The sequence below is a fragment of the Anas acuta genome, chromosome 1 (assembly GCF_963932015.1).
Source record: "Anas acuta chromosome 1, bAnaAcu1.1, whole genome shotgun sequence".
Lineage (NCBI taxonomy): Eukaryota > Metazoa > Chordata > Aves > Anseriformes > Anatidae > Anas > Anas acuta.
In genome coordinates, this window is record NC_088979.1 from 25,587,891 (window position 1) to 25,611,689 (window position 23,799).

General features: G+C 37.7%; 1 protein-coding gene across 1 annotated transcript; it reads right to left on the reverse strand.

Moving 5' to 3' along the window:
• Nucleotides 1-1,053: 1,053 nt before the first annotated feature.
• Nucleotides 1,054-23,756, reverse strand: ALG5 (ALG5 dolichyl-phosphate beta-glucosyltransferase). Its single transcript, XM_068673376.1, has 10 exons — nucleotides 23,620-23,756; nucleotides 22,487-22,658; nucleotides 21,216-21,262; nucleotides 20,509-20,577; nucleotides 19,147-19,239; nucleotides 18,031-18,144; nucleotides 16,631-16,690; nucleotides 13,112-13,263; nucleotides 3,432-3,517; nucleotides 1,054-2,313 (listed from the first exon to the last, which is right to left on the reverse strand). The coding sequence occupies exons 1-10, from the start codon at nucleotides 23,689-23,691 to the stop codon at nucleotides 2,201-2,203; spliced, it is 978 nt and encodes a 325-aa protein (XP_068529477.1). The 5' UTR covers nucleotides 23,692-23,756; the 3' UTR covers nucleotides 1,054-2,200.
• Between the last annotated feature and the right edge of the window lie 43 nt (nucleotides 23,757-23,799).

The following is a 23,799-nucleotide window of genomic DNA, read 5'->3' on the forward strand; positions in this document are numbered from 1 at the left end:
TAGAGGTTAGATAACAACTGAGAAACTTAGAAAGGGAACCTGACTTCCAGACTTCGAATATTGCTCTATCCCCAGTCCCTACTTGTTTTAAACCATGCCATTTCTGTCCTAACCTTATTCTTGTTGTGGACTTGGCTTGTTGAATCCCTTCAGCTCCCCCTTCCCTCATTAGTCATGTTTCTTTTTTCCATCCTTAACTGATCTGTCTCCTTCCCCATTCCCTTGCTCTACTCTTTTTGCCTAGCCCACTACTGATCCTTTCCCATTCCTTTTGCAGTCTCAGTGTTTCCCATTTTCCATTTTACTCAGTGGCTTCCAGTCTCAGCCCTCGGTTGACCTTCGTTTCAGTTTCTCCCTGCACTCTTTCTGTCCCATTTCGTCCATAAAGGATTTCCCTGCTAACATGTTCCACTGTCCAACCCCCAAAACCTCAAAAATAGTAAATCTAGTCTTACCTCTGCATTTCTGAGGTGGAAGATAATTTTTTTTTGGTGTTGTTGTTAGAGTGACCCATGCACAATTGCTAAAGGAGACAACTCAATAAAGAGAGAGTTACTGGAGTGTTAACTGCATATTTTTTTTTCTTTAAAAAAAAAAACAAAAAACATGCCTTGTAGAATATACTTTAAAAAAAATAATTCATAAACTTAGCACTCCCCTTCCAAGCTCTAATATCCAACATCTAAAAGCAGAATTTCTTAAAGAAGAGGTCCCCAGATGTTTACTTATTATGCAGAAAACAATGCATGACCTAAGTCTCATCATTTGAAAAATGTGAACTATGTAGGATAAAAGTTAAAATAAATCCAAATTTTAAGATAAGACATGAGGCAAATTTTAGGAATCTGCTTTTGGGAACTGCTTTTAGCAACTTGAATTAATTATAGGCAGGGCTGTTATTGTTCAAGCTTGATCAGGGCAATTTATTTCACCAAAACTGAGAAGCTTGTATTCTATTCAAGCAATGTCAGCAATGAATCATGATTGACTCTACAGAAACGACAGAGATATATGCGAACTAGGACACAGTAAAATCTGCAAAATAAAAACAACTATATTTTTGAGAATTTATTCCAGCACTTCAATTTACAGAAAACTGAGGTAACCCTAACAGAAGCAAAACTCAATATTGCAGTACACCATTGCAGAAGACATAAGAATCACCAGTTAAAAATGTGAAAATACAACCATATACCCTTCATTCTTTAAATCTGTTCACATTTGTATTCATCTTTGGCAGTCCACAACTGTTCTGAAAGCACTGAAGGTGAGTACTATGATAAGGTATGGCACTACTAATAAGACTTGAGATCTTTCTCTCCCTCTCTGATCTCATTTGAAGTATGAGACTTTGAAATTGGCATTGTCAATGCACAGGCCCCCAGTGTGCCTAGGGTCTCATTTTTTCATGCTCTGCATTACTTTTCCATACCCTTTTCACTACACATTTGGAGATGCCAAGGACTCCTAGCCTTCAGCATGCAGTCTTAGTGTGTATGAACAAAACATTTATAAAAGACAACATTTCAGAATGAAGTGTGCTTTCTCTTGGAACTCCTACAGTCTGGAGGTGATCTGCAGTGTGATCTCAGAAACTATTTCAGTTTCAGACAACGACACTTGGAATGTCAAGAGACTACTGAAAGTCCTTAGAACAGCCTTAACGAACATTACTGTTACAACTCAGTAAACCCATTTAATGTTTCCCATAACACTGAATCTAAATACACATTAGAGCGAGCCATGATTGATCATTCCAAGTTGCAATACGGCCATATATTTCCAGTTACTACAGAAATAAGTGGTTGTGGTCATTCACAACACAATATTGCACCTTGTAGAATAGAATGACTCTTTCTAATCTGTATAAATTTCACTAGGAGAAATTCCAAATGTATGATGAGACAAAAGCAGACATATCTCTGTGAATGAGTTGATAAGACATGTTAAAAAAACTACTATTTAATAAAATAAAAACCTGACCACCAGATAAGAAAATCTTTTTTGGAAATGCTTTCTCTTTTCAGAACATTGCAGAAATTCCCTGTTGACAATCTTACAGAACACGTACATGCTGCAAAAAGGAAACCTACAGCAGGAGCAATGAAGAATTACCTCAGCTTTCATCACCGTTTAACTTGATTGAAATTGTTCTCATGTTCCATTAAGTATAATAATACATTTGGAAAATGTAAATAACCTAATTACATTTTCTTGTTTCAAGCTGCCAGGCACCAGTCATATATCGCAGTCGTATAAAAAGAAGATCCCTGCCCATCTGCAGCCAGCTCCAAAAGGGAACTAACTTAGAACCTGTGATTAATGAAGAAGAAAATCAGAAGGACATTGTTAGAAAAAATGAGCAATGGCAAAACATACTTTTACTAGTCATGAACCTCTGCATTCTCAGCACATTCAGCCCTACAACCCACACCTTGTCATAAAAAATATCACAAAAATATATATTAACAATGTATTGCATGGTATATTATACTATACCATGAGTGGCAGCAGTACAGTAATTTAATGCATACCACAGGATGCACAGTATTCTCTGCGACAGGGCTTTGTTCAAATAAATAGGAACCTGAATACCAATAGTTAAGGAAATGATTTCTGAACAACTTTGGAAAGTCTTTGGAAATTGTCTTTGAAAGACAGTAACATGAATTTGCCAGTCTTCAGACAAGGTAAGGAACACACACCATGAAACCAATTCCTGTTCCATCTCTGCTAACATTTGTGCTAGGAAGCACAAACGGAACTGCATTGAAAGAAAATAGTCTCTTTTATAGTTAAGTTGGTTTAGGATGTTCTCTATTTTCTTGCACCTTTTGTCACCATTACAGTTTGTCATACTTTTTGTTGTTCAGAGATTTTGTTGAGGAGAAAAGATTCAGCTTAAAAAATAAAGAAAAAAAGAAGGAACTGCACTTGATAGGAGGAAGTATGCACTTTCTAGTACCACAGTAAGAGATCTCTGTACAAGTTTCAAAGAATCAAACGAAATCTTGAGAAGAGAGGGTGCTCTAGAGGAGACTTAATAGATGGGTTGAGAATTTTGGAAGGAGAGACAGAGAAACAGCTGAATCAATACACAATGATGGTCAGGCTTCCTGCAGAGCATTTTATAATTGCACTATTTTTATTAACACATTATTGCAAGAGGACTTGCTGAAGTAGTGCTTTATCCTAGCAGAATAATTACCTACCTTTTTCTCCAGTGTTACCTATTCACCTACTCTTCCTGTGCCTGTGCTACCATGCCATGTGAGAGGGCAGGCAAAGACATGAAATTCAAAATTTTTATGGAAAGAAGGCTGTGTACTATCAAAATTGGATAAAATGATCCATTCTGGGAAGACTCACAGATATTTTATTTGGGAGTGACACTTAAGGAATCTTACCAAGAAAATAAACCAGTTCCTTACCTTCAATTTCAGTCCAGTTGACAGCAACTTCTGCTATAGGTATTCTCAAGTGCTGAGCTATGTAAAGAAGTTCTACATCAAATGCCCTGAAATAGAACAGGAAAAAGCAAAATACAGTGATATTTATTTCCAGAAGGAAGGTGGTGGTACTGTTAATTAAATCCTTAGCGTAATTTAAAACAGGTTGGCACTCAGTTATGAAGTTGGTACCAATTCCCTACAGGTCTGATGCACATGAAAGGGAATTTAATTTCCTTGACTGAATGACTAAGAAAATAGCCAATGTACAGAAAACAATACTTCACTGCACTCTGTTTCTTAAGGTGTGTGTCATGCTGAGCTCAAACCACTGCTCACTTTTCATTCTGCCACAATCATGATTTAGAAAATTTTGAAGACCAAGCAGTCAAATGTGTGATGTCAATTTACATCTCTACTACTTTCACCAAAGAGGAAGACTACCTGCTGTGTTTTTATGCTGATCTGATACTTTCTCCCTGTACTTTCTAAGTGAAGAATAAAGGCAGCAGCACAGAAGTGATTTGAGAAGGTAGTGTGCATAACAGAGCCTGAACTTTTTTTTTTTCCCCCCTGCACAATTGTTCACAGGCTGTGCAGCAAAATGAACTGGGGAAGTGATCCTACACTAATTAAGTCATCTAACCCCCTTGTCTAGTTTCTCCAAAATGAGCTTTAATCCTCACTGTTCTCTGCACAGAAAATTGTTTGTGTGCTTCATTCTTACAAGTATATGCTCAAATACGCCCTCTGAGCCTAAGGCACTGAGGCTATTGATATTAGAAAAGTGCTTTGGCAACGATGGGTTATAATGCTTCTGTAGAAATCAGCATACAAAGTTACTGGCAGTTGCTGTTGACAAGGGTGAATGTAAATCACAACTACAAAGTTTTTGGTTATGCTGGTTACATTTCTTAAATTTATTGATTGCTAGGTCTTTATTTTCCCCCTCTGCAGTCTTCAGTTACCAGTAGGGCTGTTCTTGTTCCTTGCTGGTCACTGAAACTCAAGCTAAAGACTTCCTCTCCCATAAAAATACAAAACAAAACAGAAACCACCACCTTTTTGATTTTTAAAGATATTAGTCTGTACTAAAAAAAAAACAACCAACAAGTGGCCATCCATATCTGATTTGTTAGATTCAAGATAAATTCAAACAGAAATTCATTTCCCAGGGAACTAAACCTTGAAGGTCAAGGAATTAGAAATGTTCTAGCCAAGCTATTGGTAAGGTTTCCAGTTTGAAGCCAATGAAACAGAAGTTGCAAAACAACTTATTTAGGTCTTGAAAATACCGCTGTGAGGCAGTCAAATACAATTCAACACTAACCCATGTTTTCTCTCCGTAACTTCATATTTTAAGAATCTCCTTAAATTCTCATTGCTAACTCCAAATCGATTGTTTTTTAAAATGACAAAAATAATCATCTGTTGCCATTGGAGAAAATGTATGCAATAAAATAATTAAATAACACAATTCCTTCATACTTCAAATGTTGTTTGAATTCAAGCCACTAGCAATTTAATTTGACACTACAGCTGTGGGACAGAAAGGTGGTCAAAAGCAAGCAAAAAGACATACTTTAGCAGGTGACTAGCCAAATTCAGACATTACTTCCTTCTACTTCGATACAACCTTGTACTTCGATCCACCCTCTCCTTCAAGCAGTGCAGACAATTTCTGCAAAATTATTAATGAACACAACAACAAGAGAAGCTACTTTGAAGTAATTACTCAGGTATGACACGTACACTTAGGTTCCCACTGAAGCACACTGGCTTGCTGGTGAAATTGTTACCACACACGCATCAACCTGAATTCACACGGTAAGTACGTGGAAACAGAACCACTGATACTACTCTCAACAGCACTAAAACATGCAAGGGCAACATAAACCAAAGTTATCTACAGAGACTAGGTATTTTATACAGAGAATTTAGAACCACTACTCGATTTTGATTAGGAAACAGACCTTTTAATTGTCACAAAAATAGTTACAGGAATAAATAAATGTTTTTTGTTTTATTGTTTTTTCCTCAGTCAACTGTATCTGTGCCAAGCAGCCTTGCCATTTTGCTGTTTTCTTTAAATTAGGGCTGAATATCATTCTATTAATTATGCCATGGTCTCCTTTACTGAAATTGTACTACTTGATTTTTTGCTGACATTTTATCTTTGTAAGCCAAAAACCCATGTATTCACCTTTGAATGTTTATGAGTCATGTGTATTAAGAGTAAATCTAATTTTGCAATACATACTACTTAACTGACTAAAAATCTTAAGAGACACAGAATAATTGTCTGATGAATTATACTATATGAACTGCTCTAAAAATATTACTCCATGAAGTATTAGCCTGGTGAACTAATGGTTATTTGCAACAATTCCTATGGACAACCAATTACCGGAATGTCAGCAATATACATCAGAGTAGAGCAACACTAAATAGTTTGGGGAACTACAGTGCTCAAAGTATACGACTAAAAGGACAGGAATTAATCAAGTCGAACGCTAATACTGTTACATGTGGTTGTCATTTGTGTGACAGTGAACATATCCTGAAATATAAAGAACTTGATTCAAGGCTGAAAGGAGAATGACTTTTGTAGGATGCTGCTGGGGCACGGTTTTCCTTCAGCTGTTCCCTACCACCTTCCAGCACAAACCATAGGCGTGCTTAATGAAGAGTTAATGAGGGAATATAGGTTGTAGGGTACTCAGTACACTGATGATCCTACATTCAGACTGCAGACCACCAAATGCAGGCAGCACAGAAGTACTCAGTTTCCCTATCCAGGATTTTGGTGTGGGTATAATAGCTGGAGCCAGCTGTAGAGATCAAAGCAACACCAGTGGGTGAGCTGATGAGTGCAATACACGCGCTTTGACATGAAGCAGCACGTCAGCCACTTGCGAGCAGTTCACGTGTGACAGAAGCACTGTTGGGAACAGCAGGGAGTTGTTCCCACCGTGTACTCCAGGGGATCCTGCTGCAGAGTGCGGATGTAGGCGCCTTTTGGGTGTGGATCACAGTTCAGAGCACCTATGTTTGGCTCCAGCTTGAATGAATTCCTAGAAAAGCTTAACACTCTTCCTTGATCACGTAGAAAGTTCAGGCTCTAATTTAAGCACCTGAAGTTACCCCAAAATACATGGTGTGAACCATTTCCCCACCTACTCCTAATAGTGGCTCCATTATGTGTTAATTAACACAAACATCAAGTATAAAACACAGAAAAACTTTTCCGTGTGGTTGTGTTTATGCTAAATACTTTTGATTAAGTTACAATTTAAGGCTATGCTGGCTAAACCTTGGTTGAACACCAGGTTGGTAGGTGTTTAGCTGAATTCAATCCCTTTTAAACTGAACCTGTAAAATGTATATTCTTAAAAAAAAAATAAATTTTGCAGGATAAATATTTTGTAATTAATTTGAAATTGCTGTTTGGCTTTGCTGCTCCAATACTAAATGTTTCAAATATCAAAATTTGGCATTCTGATATACCACTGCAACAGAAATTTAGAACTTTTCAACAACAAAGAGATGATGCGTTGTTCCAGCAAACTTAGAGGGCAGACAAAACTTTCGATGGCCAAAGAAAGAATGAAATATACTGTCATGCTCCAGCTGTACTGGGGCTTTTGAAAGCCCACATGTGCCTGCTAGGAGCAGCATTTTTTTATTTCTACAAGACAAAACAGAGATAGTTGTAACACTAAAATATTTTTGTGTTGATTAGATGTCCATAAACAATTCTACTTGTCATGCATAAAAACAGGAAAAAAGAACTCATTCCACTGCTTGTGTTCATCTACAATGCCAAAGAGGTGGAAACACATCCTTCCATACCAGTATTTATCTGTTTATATAAGCAATGAATGCTTCTTTTTCTGTATATATATATATATATATTTTTTTTTTTTTTACAGACTCACATTTAGAGGTTAGTGATAGACTGAAGAAGCAAACGTGACTTTTTTATACTGAATTTTTTGTGTTTTAAATGTGAAAAAATGGCTTGTTCAGTGCACAAGGCAATTTTTTTTAGACAAAAGTAATAACATTTTCATCTATTCTAATCTGTCAAGATTCTAATCTAATCAATTTATCTAATCAATGATCTTCTAAGTTGCTTAATATCATTATAAATTGCTACTTTACAAAATTATGTCAATCAAGCCAGAACAAAAACTGTATTTTGAATTTCCTCTTATTTTATCAGTATTCCAGGTAGGATAATAACTGCTGCCACGTCTAGCTCTTCTGTGTAAGGAAAGAAAAAATTCTGGCTGGATGATTTTTTTTTTGTAGTCAGAAAAAATATCAACGACCAAATTTTGGATAGGAAAATTCTGCCAGTGAGGCAATTGAATTTCCCAGTTTTCCTCTTGCACATTATAATTTAACATAGAAAGTTACACTTTTCCAGGTCAAAACTGTAGATGCAGAAGTAAAGCTTCTTTTGGAATCTGAAAGTGAGTAATTCCAACCGTCTCTATTATGTTTTTAAAATACCTCTTTTAATTTCTTTTAGGTTTTAATTTAAAAAATGTGCTCCATCCATTTGTGAAAAATAGATTAGTGGTATAATCAGATTCAGAACCTAAAACACAAAGCATATGCTCGCTGTTCAAAAGGTTGCTCTCATTTCAAACTAATGTCAAAACTTTGCTATGTAGAAAGTAAATTTCAAGTTTGCATTCATATACATACAGCCATCTCTCCAAAGGACAATTACATACAAGAAGAAACCACTTACAAAAGAAATCTTGCGTACGAAGTAAGCATGACTTCTCAGTATCAAAAATATAAACAATTTCCAGCATCTATTAATTTTTCAAATGCTTTCTGAACTTTAGAGTTCAAGTAATAAAATATTCCAGGAAATATCTTGGTCTCTTTTGAAAAATTGTTATGATTCTCATCACTGTAACAATAAAACAGTTTGCTTTTAAGATTTCCTAAACATAAGCATCTATAAATTAAATTCAGTGTAGCAAGAAGACAACTGTGGTCTTAATCTTGCAGTATTTTTAACGTTAAAGAGGTGATATACAACTCGGTGTCAACTGGAAGAGAAAAGCACGATGAAAGCAGAAAAACTTGGAGGTCTGAGCAACTAGCTTTTCGTTTCTGTTGCAGCTGAAATTTGCTTATTTACTCATGATTAAACTAATATTGAGTCTGTCAAAGGCAGACATAGAATCATATAAAGGAAGATTGTGATGTCCTGTCACTACACCCTTGCAATTTTTTCCTGTGAAAAGTGGGTATGGAAACACAAGCCTCCATTTAAAGGTGGTACAAGTCAAACACTTGAAACACCACAAGCATTTGTGTTTTGTGTCTCTGGTAACAATCAAAGTATGGAAACTAAAAAATCTTTTGCTCCCTCCTACCTAGCAGCAGGACAGCTATGTTGCTTACATTGACCAGAGTGCGAGATGTTCAGTTTCCAAGAAAGAGACTGTGCTCCTAGCACCGGCTCTTTGAGTGAGGCGTGTTATCAGCCTGCTGACAGACATACAGACAAAACACCTGTACTATTGCTTGGATAAGTGTTGCTCTGCCTTATGGCAGTATTGACAAAACCCAGCACTTCGGTGCAGTCTACTGCTACCCAGTGCTAATTCAGCACTTAATTGAGCACTTACTCCCTGGTATACAGAGACACTTCAGAATTCCTTTTTCTGAAGGAAAGCATTCTCTGGGCTTTTTGTCTACAGAAACAAGCAACATTGCCCAGATGGCCCAGAAACTGACCTGCCTCAGATACAAAATTTGGTTAGTAGTCTTTCACCCTAATCCACGACTTTCAGTATTTACTGAATAGTTTTATATTTTTGATGCAATTCACACACAAGCAGCCTGACATTTTTGCTACGTATTGTGACACCGTGAGTGGAATTTACCCTGCTGAACTTCAGTCACCTACAGAGATAGCTCCTGTACAAATTGTCCAGCATCCCTCTGTAGTGAGAGGTAGGAAATGGCCACTTCTAGGCCACACTTCATCTGGCATGTTTTAGAGGCCCTGCACTAGAGGGAAGCGAATGATACCCTAAAATTGTCCCTTGTTCTTTTGCTTCAGATGCTAGATAAGAAGCAGATGCACTCTAGATGAGATAGAAGGAAACTCAGTCCTTCAGGTGCACATACTTATGATATAGCTGAGCAATAAACTTAACAGTTCAGGCAGGGATTATTAGAAAACCAATTGTATACCATTTTATATTAACATCTTATTAAATGTTACATATCACTGTTTAGTCTAAATACGACCCCATGTAAGAATTCATTCAACTCCGTAGCACCTCCAGAAATTGGAGCCTCACAAAACCTGAGCAGAAAGGACAGACCAGGCTCCTGCAGAACCTGCATTCATGCCCTTAAACAACTCACCACACGCTGGTCCAGCAGCAGGGAAACCCATGACAGACTCTGTGACAGTGCTGCTGGCTCTTGGATGGACATGACCCTATTAAATGCTGTTTGTTTGCTGCAAGTTCCCCAGCACTCTCCTCCATTATTACCAGAGTATTTGAGCACTCAAATGAATTTTTCTTGCAGTACTTAACTAATGGGATTTTAAGATTCAAACAGAATTAAATGATTTCTTTAGATGTCAAGTAACACCACCACCATGATGCAGGCGTGGTAATAGACATAGACTTCAGAGCCTCTTGTCCAGTATCAACATAGAGGTTTCTCTCCAATCCCTTGTCAATGATCTCATTACGAATGAGTTGTTCTGTGACTCATTTAGGGATACTATATAATGCTGAACATTGAGTTCATCAGGCAGCTGTAGGAAGAAGGCCCCATAGTCCTTCCTCTGACAGCTTCATACTCACAAGGTGACAGAACTTCTAACCAGTTTTTATTTTCCTTTTTTACACACAAGCTACGTGACAGAAACATCAGAAGCCAGTTTTATTTAAAATAAGGAATTTCTACCATTGGATTACTTCAGATTATTATATTATTAAATACAAAGAAATCCGGTGCATGGTTCTGTGAGATGGACAGCTGATGTCTCTATACCATTTCCTACTGCAGCTGTCCCAACTGTCTGTACACCACAGACATTTCACTTAAAACAACTATTTCCTTTAATACACTCACTTCCCCCACAGGCTTATTTCTTTCTCCCCCAGTTTATTTCCAGATCTTACAAATACTGACTGGGAAAGGGACAATAATCTGTTTTGTGCACTGAAACGTTAGCTTCCACTTGCACAAGCTGGATGTTAGCTATGGAGCTGATGAGTAACTTTTGAGTCCATATTGTAGTATTTTCTTCAGCAGTGGCAAAGCCTTTCATCCTAAAATCTTTACTGTTCTGTCAGATTTGGTTGAAATTAGCCAATAGGTATGAAAATAAAGGGAGGGAAGCACAAGAACTGCCTGAAAGACAGATGAGTAGAAAAGCAGACAGTATATTGCCTGTTTTGGCAGCAAATTAAAGGAAATAAATAAATAAATATTACTTTTGGCAGATTTGTGACTTGGAAGTATCTGAAGAGCTGCTTTTGGGAAGAATTTTAGCTGTTCTTTTTTTTGACTAACAAAATATTCTTCATCACGAACCAGTAAGTTTCAGATAAAAAGGAAAACATTTACGGGATTAGTTTCTGGATTATTGTAAATAAAAAAGCAAGTACTGAAGGCTAATTTTACAGCAGCACATAAAAGCACAATGTACTAGCACACCAAGTCCTGAAGCGCTGGTGTGTTTCACACTAGCAATAAAATTACTATAATGTAAATTAGCAATACCCCTTTATCACTGCCTGTATTCTTGGATAGAGGGGTACAGGTGACAGCATACAGCACAATTATTTTTACTCTTTCTCCTTTGCTGACAGAGAATACAAGTGGCAGAACAAAACAAAGCTTTTCTTTAAGAAGTTGAACACTTTTTGTATGTCTGACCAGTAAGTAAAATTACATTCAAAATATTCAGTTTAAAACCTCATAAAAATTGATGATTGCATTTTCACAGATTAAAATAATTGTTTTAATTCATTCCTTTCAGGTTTCCTTCTTGAACCACTTAAAGAGTCAAGTTAAATAGGGTAATTTTGAGATGTGCACTTCTGGGCTATTGATACATGTTTAGCCATGTATTTAGAAAATTCCTGAATATGAAATTTAAAGTTTTATAAATCATGTTTGGTTTTCGAGGTAGCAGCATAAATCAAGATTCTAGCTCAGCTACGGTTTTCTTTATGGCCATCACGAAACCACTCAGCCAGGAAAGTGATTTTGCAGAAGCTGAACACAAAAAATTCCAGATCCAGTTTAAGAGAAGCTGCATCATACACACTAAATTTGTGTGCTCAAACAATACCTTCACAAGCCCATCTCTAGGAGTGATAAAGCGTGACTGCCAAAACTCAACCTAAAACGAGATGTAATGGATTTTACTGAGACTGTGGGATTAGGCATTTTTTTGGGAACACTGGTCAGTAATTCTGCTCCCTGTAGCAAGCAGTAGCCTGTGAGAGATTTTTTGGATGAACACAATAATTTGAAAAGAGTTGATGATAATTAAACTTGGGGACTGTCGTGATGCTTTTGAGCAATAACTGTGGACTAGGAAGTTTAGAGAAATTCTGGTATTTATGGGGAAACAGCGTTTCAGTCTCATAACAATAGTCACGACTATCACTCTCATAAAGGAACTGTTCTAGCTTAATTACAAAGAAAGTTCTAAAGTAATACAAAGATCATGCATCATTTTCTAGTGCCTTAAATGAATGAGATCTATTAGTAGTCCTCTCGTTAGATATTCCAGCCAGAAAATAAAGGTATTTCCCTTTTCTTTGAGCCTTTAGCAATTACCAGTATCTTGTCAGATACAGACATTAGGAAAAATGCTTTGGTTAAGAAACATTCAATTGTGAGGTTGTATTGCATAAAAATAGTTTGTTAAAAGTTTTGAATAGGATTATTAACTGTCAACTTTCCATAGCAAAGTAAGAGCTTCTTTCCATTTCTTACTCTGCCTGTAGGGCTCATATCTGTAAAAGGAAAGAGGACTCTCAGAAATAAGTAATAGAATATAAGACAAAAAAAAAAAAAAAAAAAAAGTCTGTTTGGATTTTCTTGCTTTTAGACGTGAAGACAGAGGAGAAGAGTCCACTCTCCTAATCAATCACCTATTGGTCTGACAAAGCAAAACCAAAATGTACTACTTCTGAGTACCACCAAACTCTTTCTACACCACATGCCAAAGTAAAATGAACTTGCAAGGAAGGCATCAAGGATGTTATCCAAAATCTCTGCAACGTGGTCTTACAATCCTTCCTGCAGTTTACATTGGATGCTATTTTAAAGTCAAAACTTAGTTCAAAACTTAACAAGTCCATCTGTTTCCCTTATCCCTACCTTCACAAAAAGAAAAAGTGAAATGAACTAATTCCTGAAGTAGACCTTAAGAATAAAATAGAATTCCTAGCAAATACAAAGGTATTTTTACTATACAAGTAGTACTGTAATTCATCAAGAAACTGGGCAGCTAGGATTTATGCACAGACATCGTGTTTCATAGTAGCTGCAGTGCTGAAATTACTTTTTCAAAACCATGTTAAATGAGAAACAAAACAAAACAAACAAAAAAAAAAAAAAAAAAAAAAAAAAAACAGAGAATTTACCAGCGTTCTACGTGGAGAGTTGAGAAAGTCCGCAAGGCAGCTTCTCTGGTGAAGAGTTTAAATCCACACTGTGTATCCCTGATTTCTTTGACACACAGAAACCATACAAGGAAGTGGAACCCGTACATAAGGAGAGTTCGAAAGTAAGAACGCTGTGAACAAATGACAAGTAGTTAGATGGCTTCATTTATGTGATGAGTGAAGTGTTTCAAGAGAGCTGGCTTACAGGACAATAAACATGTTTTGTGACAGCTTTCAAAGGCTGTAAACTATTTTTGTTTTGCACTGGAAGCAAACCAGAACTTTTGGATTCTTACAGTGAAACAAAGCTAGAGTGGAAAACAAACGACTTGCCAGTCAAGTTCACATTTAGAATATAGGCACAGGATATGAAAAGTCCAAGTTCTTGTTGCTTTACCTAATTCAGAGCAGCTTTCCATTCTGGACAACACCGTATCAAGCACAGCAGAAATCCAAACCTGGATTTCAACTCAGATTGAGCAGTACAGCCTGTGATTTCCAGGGAACTGGGGGTACCAGGAAGAGGAAAGTGAAGGAGGAGGGTGGAATGGCATGCTACATCCTCTGCTCCACTGGGTACATCTGTCTGGGTGGTTGAACAAGCCCAACAAATTCACAAGTTAACACAATCAACACTGGAGAATAACCCAAGGGGGCTACATAAACACTGTTATTCTAAAGAATACACAGTAAAAACTATGCAGGTTCCAGCTGCTACTCCAAAACATTTTTTTGAAAGTTTATTATTATTCCTAGAAACCAATACCACACAACAACAATTAAAAACAAAACAAAACAAAAAAAAAACCACAGGAGCATCCCTTGTTGTTTGCATTGAACACTTCTTTCATTAAAGATTCAATGATCTCCAGAGATTACACACAATGTGTTAAGGCACTTAAAGGAATGCAATTAAAGAATGGATTTTTTTTTTCCAGCATGTGATGGTCCAAGTAACAAACAGGACTGAAGTAACAGCTGCTGTGTAAGGTAATTTTTCATTTTACACTTCCAGCAATGTTCCAGTCACCTCTTTTGTTCGTTTGCAAATGTATTTTATGTTCCTGCTACAAGTTTTCCCAGTCTATTGTTTGGTTACACTTTTGGCCTTGACATAATAATCACACAGATGTTTGTCCATGCAATCCAGAGGCTGCCTTCTGGGTTTGCAGAGATCACTCCTAGTCTTGTGTTCAAGACAGCTCCTAAGCAAACAGGACTCAGACCCACAAATCACTTCTGAACTCACTGCTGAATTAAGCTGAATTTAGATGATTGTATCTAGGACAGCAAGCCAAATACTACGCAAAATCTTTAGGAGCCAACAATTCATCTGTTAAATATCTCTGGGTGATAAGAGATTCCTTTAAAGCTAGTAATTGCAAACCTCAGTTAAAAAATGGGAAGATGTTCAGCTTATTATGTAACAGCTTCTGGCTTAAGGAAATTCATAGCTTGCGCCTCTTAGAAAAGAGCTCTAGCCCTGAGTTAATGGTGGATATGGTGTGGATATTTTGGCTCTTTTGGTGAAGGTGAGCCACCCTGTGCCCAATAACACAAGACTACTTACGAGTCCCAGAAGGAAAGCTCTTAGAGGCTGCACGACTGCCATCCTGTAATAGCGTGCACTTTGCAAAAAGGAGCTCCTGTGTTATGTTCATTGCTCTCAGGACTATTTATGCCTTTATTTATGGACTCATTAACGTACATTAACAATTCTAGAAGCAGAACAGCAATCTTGATGTCTTGAGACTTAAATTAAGGGTGAAATTCTGGTCTTAATAAATCCCACATGGCTTCTCATCACAGCTTTATTCTACTATTCTAGATGCCACTAAGCCCAGAGAGAAATCCCAACTTCTCAAACATTATTTTGCATCTTTTTTTATCTTTAATACCTATTGCCTACTCAGCATTTTTTTCCCCAATGTGGTAATCCTTCCTTTCCAGACTGGGGACAGTTGGAGTGATGAAATGCGCTACATATTTTAAACAGAACATTGCTACCTAATCAGTTGATGATGCCCTCATCAAAAAGTCAGAAATAGGGGGAGAAACAAGAAGCAAAGGAGGGATACTCTCATCCTGCCAACTGTATTTCTGCATTAAAAGCTAAAATGCTGTTCCGATTCTTCTCCATTACCTATCAAACCCTTCAAAGATGCTAAGAAATATGAGGGCACTGATGAAAGTTCATGTATACTCAGTGCCTCAACACAGCATGAAGGAATTCTGTGGGCTCCAATTTATTAGCTACATGGTCTCCATCTAGCTACATGGTCTTCATATAGCAGCAACATTTCTAGGACTCACAGGCTAACTGTAAATGGTGTATTCTGTCCCACAAGCATGCAAGTACCATGTCAAATATTTGTTCTTATTTGGGAAAATTATGTTTTTGTTTTTTTCTTCTATTTTTTTTTCTTTCTGTGAGGATGCTGACATAAGCACACCAGTATTTATAAGAACTCTTTTCCAGTGCACTGCTCCAATACCACTTGATAAACCAGAAGAAAAAAAAGTTCAAGATCTACCAGGGGCTGAACATTACCAGAGTAATTTCTTTTGGACTTTTTAAAGGACTTTTTGGACTTTTTACTATTTGGGTATATATATCAGTTTCAAGTATCAAACATCAGCATACACAAAGCTTACTCTTGAGAACATTCAACATGATGAGCATATCTAATGATGCTCAAAAATATTAGTCCAGCAATGTGTCTGTTGTAATACAAATTCCATGCCTGTGCTTTGTCAACTATTGTCAGCCAAGACATCAGAAAACCAGATGCAAGATAAGACTGTGCCTATGCATCCCTGTTTATTCCACAAGAGGCACACACAGAACAGGGCTGTTCAGTAGATTGAGTAAAAACTCAAAAATTTTACTATAATACAGAAAAATTACAGTACAGTACTTTCCCACTGATTGAGATACCCTTCAAAGTTTATTGCTAATTACCCCTAACTCACTTTGAACAGCCCTCAAGATCTGTAGATAACAAGCTCCTGCTGTGGAAGAGAATCAATGAAAGTGAACTCATCAGTTGCCTTCCACTCCTCCACCACTACTGGCAGAAAATGTACACTTGAACAGAGACCATTCCACTGCAGCAGCTTTAACTCATCAGTTACAAAATGTTAACTTCTGAGGACTGTGCCTGAAACTTTACTTCCTAATGACAGGAAACCAAAATTGTCTCTAGTAACCAATTAAGTCAGGAATTTGAAGCTCTGCTTGTAAGATGTTCTCAACTAGGAAAACGGAATCCTTCAATCATAACAATAACTGAAACCAGTTCAAAGTTGGTGGTGTCTGAAATCTAGAACACATCCGTTGTATGTGATGGAGCATATGTTCCACTAATGGCAAACATTTCCTATTTTCCAGCTTCCATTCTTTTACAGATCTCGCTTAATTAATTGTAAAACCTGTACAGCAGATACAAATAATGGAAATATTTTGAGTACTATGACACAGAAAGAAAGGGAACAAACCTTTGCTATTGAGTCCTTTTCCAGATGAGCTCTAGAACCACAGGAAATAGCCATCTGGTTCTGTGCAGGAATTCAAATTAAAGAATTATTAGTCAAACTAACATCTTCTGAATCATTGGAATTTTATGTGAGTCTCTACATGAAACCTTTACAAGTGATGATAACAGTATAATAAAAACTTCAAAGGTGTATACTCTTCTGTGTCCTGTAGCTGCAGTTTTTCTGCTGCTATATTCCAAGGCTAAAATAAATCTTTTTTACAACTAAGAGATCATCTAAAGGTTATTACATTTTCTATATGGTACGTACGGATTGGTACAATTTATTCATATCTGGCTTAGTTTACATTGTTCCTCTGAAGTATGCATACAGTAAATGTATTAAACAGCACAGAAATGCAGTGAGCATTCCAAGGCTTCTAAAGTTATAATGTATGTTTTCCCTTAGATAGTACATTGTGAACAGTAACAGAATACTTGTTCCTCTGATGCATCTTCAAACAAGTAAAACACCCTGGTTTCAGTCACAAATATAATCCCAAATTAAATCAAAAGAGATGCTCAAAATAGAATATTTAAAGTTATTCTCACGCTAGTACTTCTCATATAAAACCCCCCAAACCTGCTGTGTTTGAGTGTGGGATTGATGTTGGAGAGCCAGCAGCTGCTGCTGCTGCCTGGGCAGTGAAAAGCATCAGGGAAACACTGCCACCCGGTGGCCCTCGCGCTTGTGTGCCTACACTCACGGAGAGCTGCTGCCCTTTGTACAGGTGCAGCCATCAGAGAGTTCCCACTGGAAGGCTGGGTACCATTTTTTGCATTTTGGGAACCTGGCTAGATGTACCCCTCTGTTATGCACTTAAGTCCCAGGCTAATGAAAATAAACCTCAGTTCTTTCAGGTCAAGCACGTGAAAGACAAGGACTATCCAGGGAGGGAATCTTTTTACAGTTTTCTGAATTTGTATTTACAGGAGTTCTTCCAAATACTGTCATTAAACAAACAATTCTAAGAAAATAAAACTTCTAAAAATAGAATGAAATTAAGATGCACCCTTGAAGTTATATAGGATGACATCAGATAAGAATACTACAGTTAACTAAGCAAATACAGTATTTTTAAGTGAATAAAACATGGTATTTATACAGAGCATAACAACTTCAAAGGAAAACGTAAATAGAGCATTATGTGCTTCATTGAAATAGGCACAGTGAGTGCCAAGGAGGTAAGAACTCCATGGAAGCTACCTCCTGCAGCCCATTCTCACAACTTCTAAGTGTGAGGTCTTCAGACTGACAGCTACATCTTCAACTGGATCTCAAAGAGCTTAAGGTAAAGAGAACTATAAAAATCTATCTGTATGCATATGTATTAAACTAAAATACAGACAGTTTATACTCACAGGCCACGGCTGAAGATTTTTTAGACCTTCTTCTACTTTTTCAATATCTGCAAATTTTGTAGCTCCATCTGCATCAGCCATAAGAATTGTTTTCCCTCGAGAAATGAAGACACCCTGCAATCAAAATAGTCAATAAAAATCTACACCTTCCAAATCAGTATTTGTCATAAGCTAGCTGCAAACACTGCAAGCACCTGATGTAGCAACCAGAACAGTGATATCTCAAAGATTCAACACAACAGGTGAGGCTTAATATTCTGCCACTAACAATTTATTAAATTATATTGTAACAACATCTAAAGACTTTATACACAGCACACTGTCCCAAAATGACAGGGAATGCACAAACAGAAAAAGTTAACAAACCCTCTCTGGAGAAGCTTGCAAACTAAAAGCTTTACAAACTAAAATTGTGAGACATGACAAGTTGTTGTCAGCTAAACAGGGGAGCACAAAGCAGTAATTAGCAGTTGCCACCACACTGAACAGCCTTCCTTTGTCATTTGAACTATGGAAAGGAGGATCCAGTGCTATTTTTTAATAACACAATTTCAGGAGATTTCAAGAGAGAATCTGAAATTAGTTCTAAGGAATAATAAGCCCTAAGTCACAGTGTCACTGCAAAACATATATGCTGCTGCAGGTTTTGTCACATTCTTGGTCAGAGATCTTTGACAATGTTTGATGGGGTTCAGACAGGGAAGCAATTAATGGTGGGTTTGCCAAATATATTGTCTTAACTGAACATGTGTGACTTTGGGAAAAAAAAAAAAAAGGCAATGAAACCCCACTGTAAAGTGCAAAACTGTATCACACAAAGAATCATCATATAAAAGAGTTCTTTGTAATTGTTCTTCCCAGGAGTAAAATACCATTTCTGAGATCTAATTTCAGACCTAAAAAAAAATCAGATAATTAAAAATTTAGATATCTAAAAGATTTAGTTATGTTTATTTTATAAAGAGTTGTTGTTTTAATTCATGGAACCCATACTCAGTTTTCTGGCAATCATTTTGTCAATATATTGAAATCATAGTATAGATCAGCACAGCTCTACCTTCTGCATATTTGGGCACAGGTAGTTCGAACAGAGAAAGAGATGAAAGTATTAATTACCATCCTGACTGCTCCTCCTTTCCCTCGATTTTTTACTAAAGAAAGGACTCGCACTTTGTCGCTTCCATATTTCTTGCAGTACTTCATTGCAACCTGATAGACATACAAAAAACGAGCATAAAACAAAAACAGGAATCAAGGTAGAAGTTTACATTTGCTCACCCTTTCTTTTTTGTTTTAGTTTAATAGCACATAGCTATAATCACTTCAGTCTCCATACACATTGCCAGTGTTTGCTGGAGTCTGTTTGGGGAAAATAAAAACCAGTTCACAGTCAACACAAAAAGACTGGAGAAGCTAGGCATGTTCAGTAGAACAGGATATTCCTCCAAGCAATTCTAAACTCCATTCACTGAAGTCCGAAAGACTCACAAGACCAATGTAATTTATACCATGCTATTTCAGACCCTTTATACTAACACAAATATTTAATCAAAAAAATCTATTTCTTTACTGCTATTACCTATTTCTCACTTGTCTTGCTGCTCTCTGTGGTCTTAAAGAATCTGTGATCTAAAATCCTATTCACATTGATGTGCAGTTTTCTTCCATGCTATGGGGGAACAAACAAATGAACTTTTTCCTCTTATCTTTTCTAACAGCTGCCACAAGTCCTTGCAAGTCCAGAGGCTCATGACCACAGTGCAGTCAGTTAGAAATGATACTAGAAAGTATGCAAAGTCAATAAATATATATCTGAACGATACTTAATGGACAATCTTAAGCTTGAGAAGCTTAAGAAGAAAATGAAAAAACAGCATTCATTTTAGTATCTGACCCCAAAGTCTAACAAGCAGTAATTAAAAATAATAATAAAAAAATCCCAAGTTGGCCAGCCTTCCTTTCCAGTGACATTCATCAAAGTAGGAGGAGAAGAATGCAGAACTATTTTGAAAACAGTTACTGTCACTGGGATTTTAAAATGAACAATGCCACAAAGGATACAATAAAGAGCTACACAGTATGTCAGCCATTCTGTCAATTACAGTATGAATCTGCTATTTTAAAAGGTTTCTAATGCTTCCTTAAGTTTTTATTCACATCACTGTGCACATGTAGAGTATTTCAGAAGTTTATTGAAGCTAAGATTTGAATTTTCACAATTTCAGCAGCAGAAAAACTCTGTGTGGGGAGCACATCAGCCAGTCAAGAATACTGGCATTCAAAAAATAATTGTATGTGCATGCTTATGCATATGTGACATCCGTAATGCAGGTAGGACAATGATAGAAAGTATTCAGAAACTTGAATTTGAATTTTCAAGTATTTCAAGTAACAAAATGTAAAGGCAAAACATTATTTGAAACTGCAGCATAAAAATCCATACCTCTGATTGCTTGGTAAGACATTTCTTTTTCTTACCTTTGTGGTTTGATCTTTACTTCCATCATCAACCACTATTACTTCATAAGTGAATGAAGGATCTTTTTTCTTAAAAAGAAGAACAGAAAAAATGTATTTCATCCAATATCTGAAGTCGGTGTTTTGAACATCAGCATACCTTACCTCTGTCAGTTTTCAACTCATTCATGTTGAGACAGGCACCAATATAACGCAGTAAATTTTCTACGGTAGCAATTTCAGTTAAAGAATTTTGCCACATTTGATGCCTGTTCCATTATATTGGCTGTCATATTGTTCCTCAACTATCATTTAGAACTAAAAAAAATTAATTTATAAGAGGTGAAAATTCAGAACAACATCACTGCTAATACAAACAAACCAAACAAAATGCACAAGGCGCTTCTTACCCAAATAACCAACCCTAATGAAGAACACAGGTTTAAAAAACTTTGGGACAAACAACTATATAATTTAGAATGTATCATTAATCCTTACTTTCCATCTTGGAGAGATAGCATGCATCACATAGTAGTAATTAAATTTAATTAAAAAAATGCAATCCAGTATTCAATCTGAAAATAACTGATAAGAGACAAAGTAGTACTTCCAAGTGGCTAAAATTACGCTATTTAACATACAGCAAAAAAAAAACAATGCAAATAGATCACAGACTTATTACATATAGTAAATAAAGAAAATATATTTTGAATGCAAAATAAAAATACCTGTCTTTTTTCCAGAAAATCCATAGCTTCATCCATCATAAGAGGTACTAGACAAAAAAACACAAAGATGAAGTTAGTAGATTTTAACAGGCTAATCACCAAAAAGCATCTGTACACGCAAGCTGACAATAACCACAAAGCTAAGATGAGCAAACCGCTTTCTTCATACTACACCAGCTTCAGTAGACAAGCTTAGCACCTGCAATTCTAAGCCTCATCCTTTCTGAATGGAAGGACAATGAAAAATCTCACACATGTAAGACAGACACAAAAATTTATTTTAAAGATTAGAACCAGGTCTCCATTTTAAAATGCTATTCTCTAAACAGTATTAAAGAAAAAAAAATCTCCAAGCTATTTAAGCCAACTGACGGAGAAATTCCTAACTCTACTTAGTCCCATGCCTTCTCCTGCTAAGGCTGTTAGCTGCGATGCTTCAGCCAACAAACCGACACTATTTTTGCAGCAGATTTATCTGCAGGTTAGAAAGACATTTGACTTTATGGCCGTCTTTGCAAGACATACTCATTTCTGAACTCATTGCAGGTGCTTACTCAGTCTCCAGAGAGACAACTAAATGAAAAGCACATTAAATATATATGTGCTTGCAGTAAGCAAGAACTTAAAATGAGAACCAGGACTGAGGAATGCAATGGACTCAAAGAACTAGGCCTACCTTGTGTCCAGATGCACATTATTTGTCAATATCCCTTAAGAGAATTCCAGACAGCTCGCTACTTTCACTCACCAAGAATAGAAAGGTATGCTACCACATCAAGCAGAAGTACAGGTCTGCAGCTTGACAACTTCTGTCACATTGGAAAGTCTTTGCTTTTCAGTCTCATGTCCTCATACATATGGCCACGCCAAAAGCCAAACAGCAGAATCAAAGCCATGAGATCATTCCTTCCCTGCTTGTCTGAAACTGCTGCTGTTGCTTACAGCAAGCTCTGAAATTAATTTTAAAAGTCTGTTTATAAGCCTAGCTTTACAGCAACTACAGGGGCAATGAGCAGCTATCCTGCTATACTTCAGCAAAATAAAGCAGATTCTTACAAGTGCTCCATCCTACTTTTAGCAGCAGCAATCAAATTACACAATATCTTAATTTTGAAATTCAATGTACTTGGACTGTTTTTTGGAAACTGTGTAGAAAATCAGACACATAATCTGGCGAGCTACAGTCTACTGCCAACATAAACTGACCTCTGCATTATCAGAGGAACAACAGATAGATTTTCTTCTTTTTCTCAAAACAAGAAAAATCTTACACCGGTCTTCCTCATTGTATGAAGGCACAACAACAGAGAGTTCCTTTGTGGGGGGATCATGTATACTTGGTACAGATTCTTTCCTGCCTTCAGAATTTATGAAGAATTTTTCTTCTTCGTATCGGTGAAGGGCTGGCATTTTTATGGCAGTTACGTGAGCAATCACACAAATCTGTGATAAAAAAGATAAAAAGAGAAAATATTTGAGCATTGTTTATACACCAGCATTGTATTAAAGGTTTATCTAGCTGCTGAATACGTTACAAGGGGCAACCAAACATATTTCAGTAATGAGATGGGTCAATAGCAAATTGCTTCATCCACCAACCAAATTGCAAAGGACCAAAAACTTCTTGTGTGAGTGCTGATCTGCTTGAGGGTAGGAGGGCTCTGCAGAGGGATCTGGGTAGGCTGGGCTGAAGCCAACTGCATGAGGCTCGACAAAGCTGAGTGCTCAGTGTTGTGCACTGCGGGCACAACAACCCCAAGGCTGGGTATTAGGAGAAATTTCTTCACTGAGAGGGTTGTGTGGCGTTGGAATGGGCTGCCAGGGAGATGGCGGAGTTGCCATCACTGGAGGTGTTTGAGAAGCGCACAGATGTAGAACTTGGTAGCGTGGCTTAGCGGTGAACTTGACAGTACTGGGTTAAAGGTTAGACTAGATAGTTTTAAGTCAACTGTGACTCCGGATGCCCTCGAAGGGCTGGTCTACACCTTGCCGCACCTTGTCCAAATAATCTGTCAGCCAGCTGGCGTTACCTGTGTCCTGTGCTGAGCCAATGGAAGTGGTGGCATTGCTGTGGAGTGCAGCACACCTCTGTCAGAGCACTTCTATGCACAGCCAAAACACCGCTGACAGCTGTCTCCCCAGGTCCTGGGGAGCACCACAGACGTGGCAGCGGTGGCATGTAGCAGAATTTCGGTTTCTGTGCGAAAATCCTCGACCTCGCTCCCCATTTCGCAGCAGCTCCCCATTTTACACCCCTTGCCCCCGAGCGGCTGGGACAGGAGCCCCACAGCGGGTGCCCCCAGCAGGCGTACAGCCCCCGGGGCAAATCACACCCCTCGCGAGCCCACCCCCGCTGCCAACACCACACACCCCGAGCCCTCCACACCACCCCAGGAGCTCTCACCAGGAGGAGGAGGAGGAGGAGGAAGGCTGCCAGCAAGGCGACGGCCTCGGGCAGGGGCAGCGGCAGCGCCATAGCCCGCGGCGGCGGGGGGGAGGCAGCGGCTCGGCGCCCTGAGGCGAGGCTACAGCCACGCGGAAGCCGCCATCTCCTTTCCCTTCCCTTCCTTTCCCTTCCCCGCCC

What these genes read in the sequence shown, in the direction of transcription:
- ALG5 (XM_068673376.1), bottom strand. Translation starts at nt 23,691, where the DNA reads ATGGCGCTGCCGCTGCCCCTGCCCGAGGCCGTCGCCTTGCTGGCAGCC. An exon ending in TCCTCCTCCTCCTCCTCCTG is followed by an intron (nt 22,659 to 23,619) that starts GTGAGAGCTCCT and finishes TTTTTATCACAG; the next exon opens with ATTTGTGTGATTGCTCACGT. An exon ending in ATTTTCTGGAAAAAAGACAG is followed by an intron (nt 20,578 to 21,215) that starts GTATTTTTATTT and finishes CTTCTTTTTAAG; the next exon opens with AAAAAAGATCCTTCATTCAC.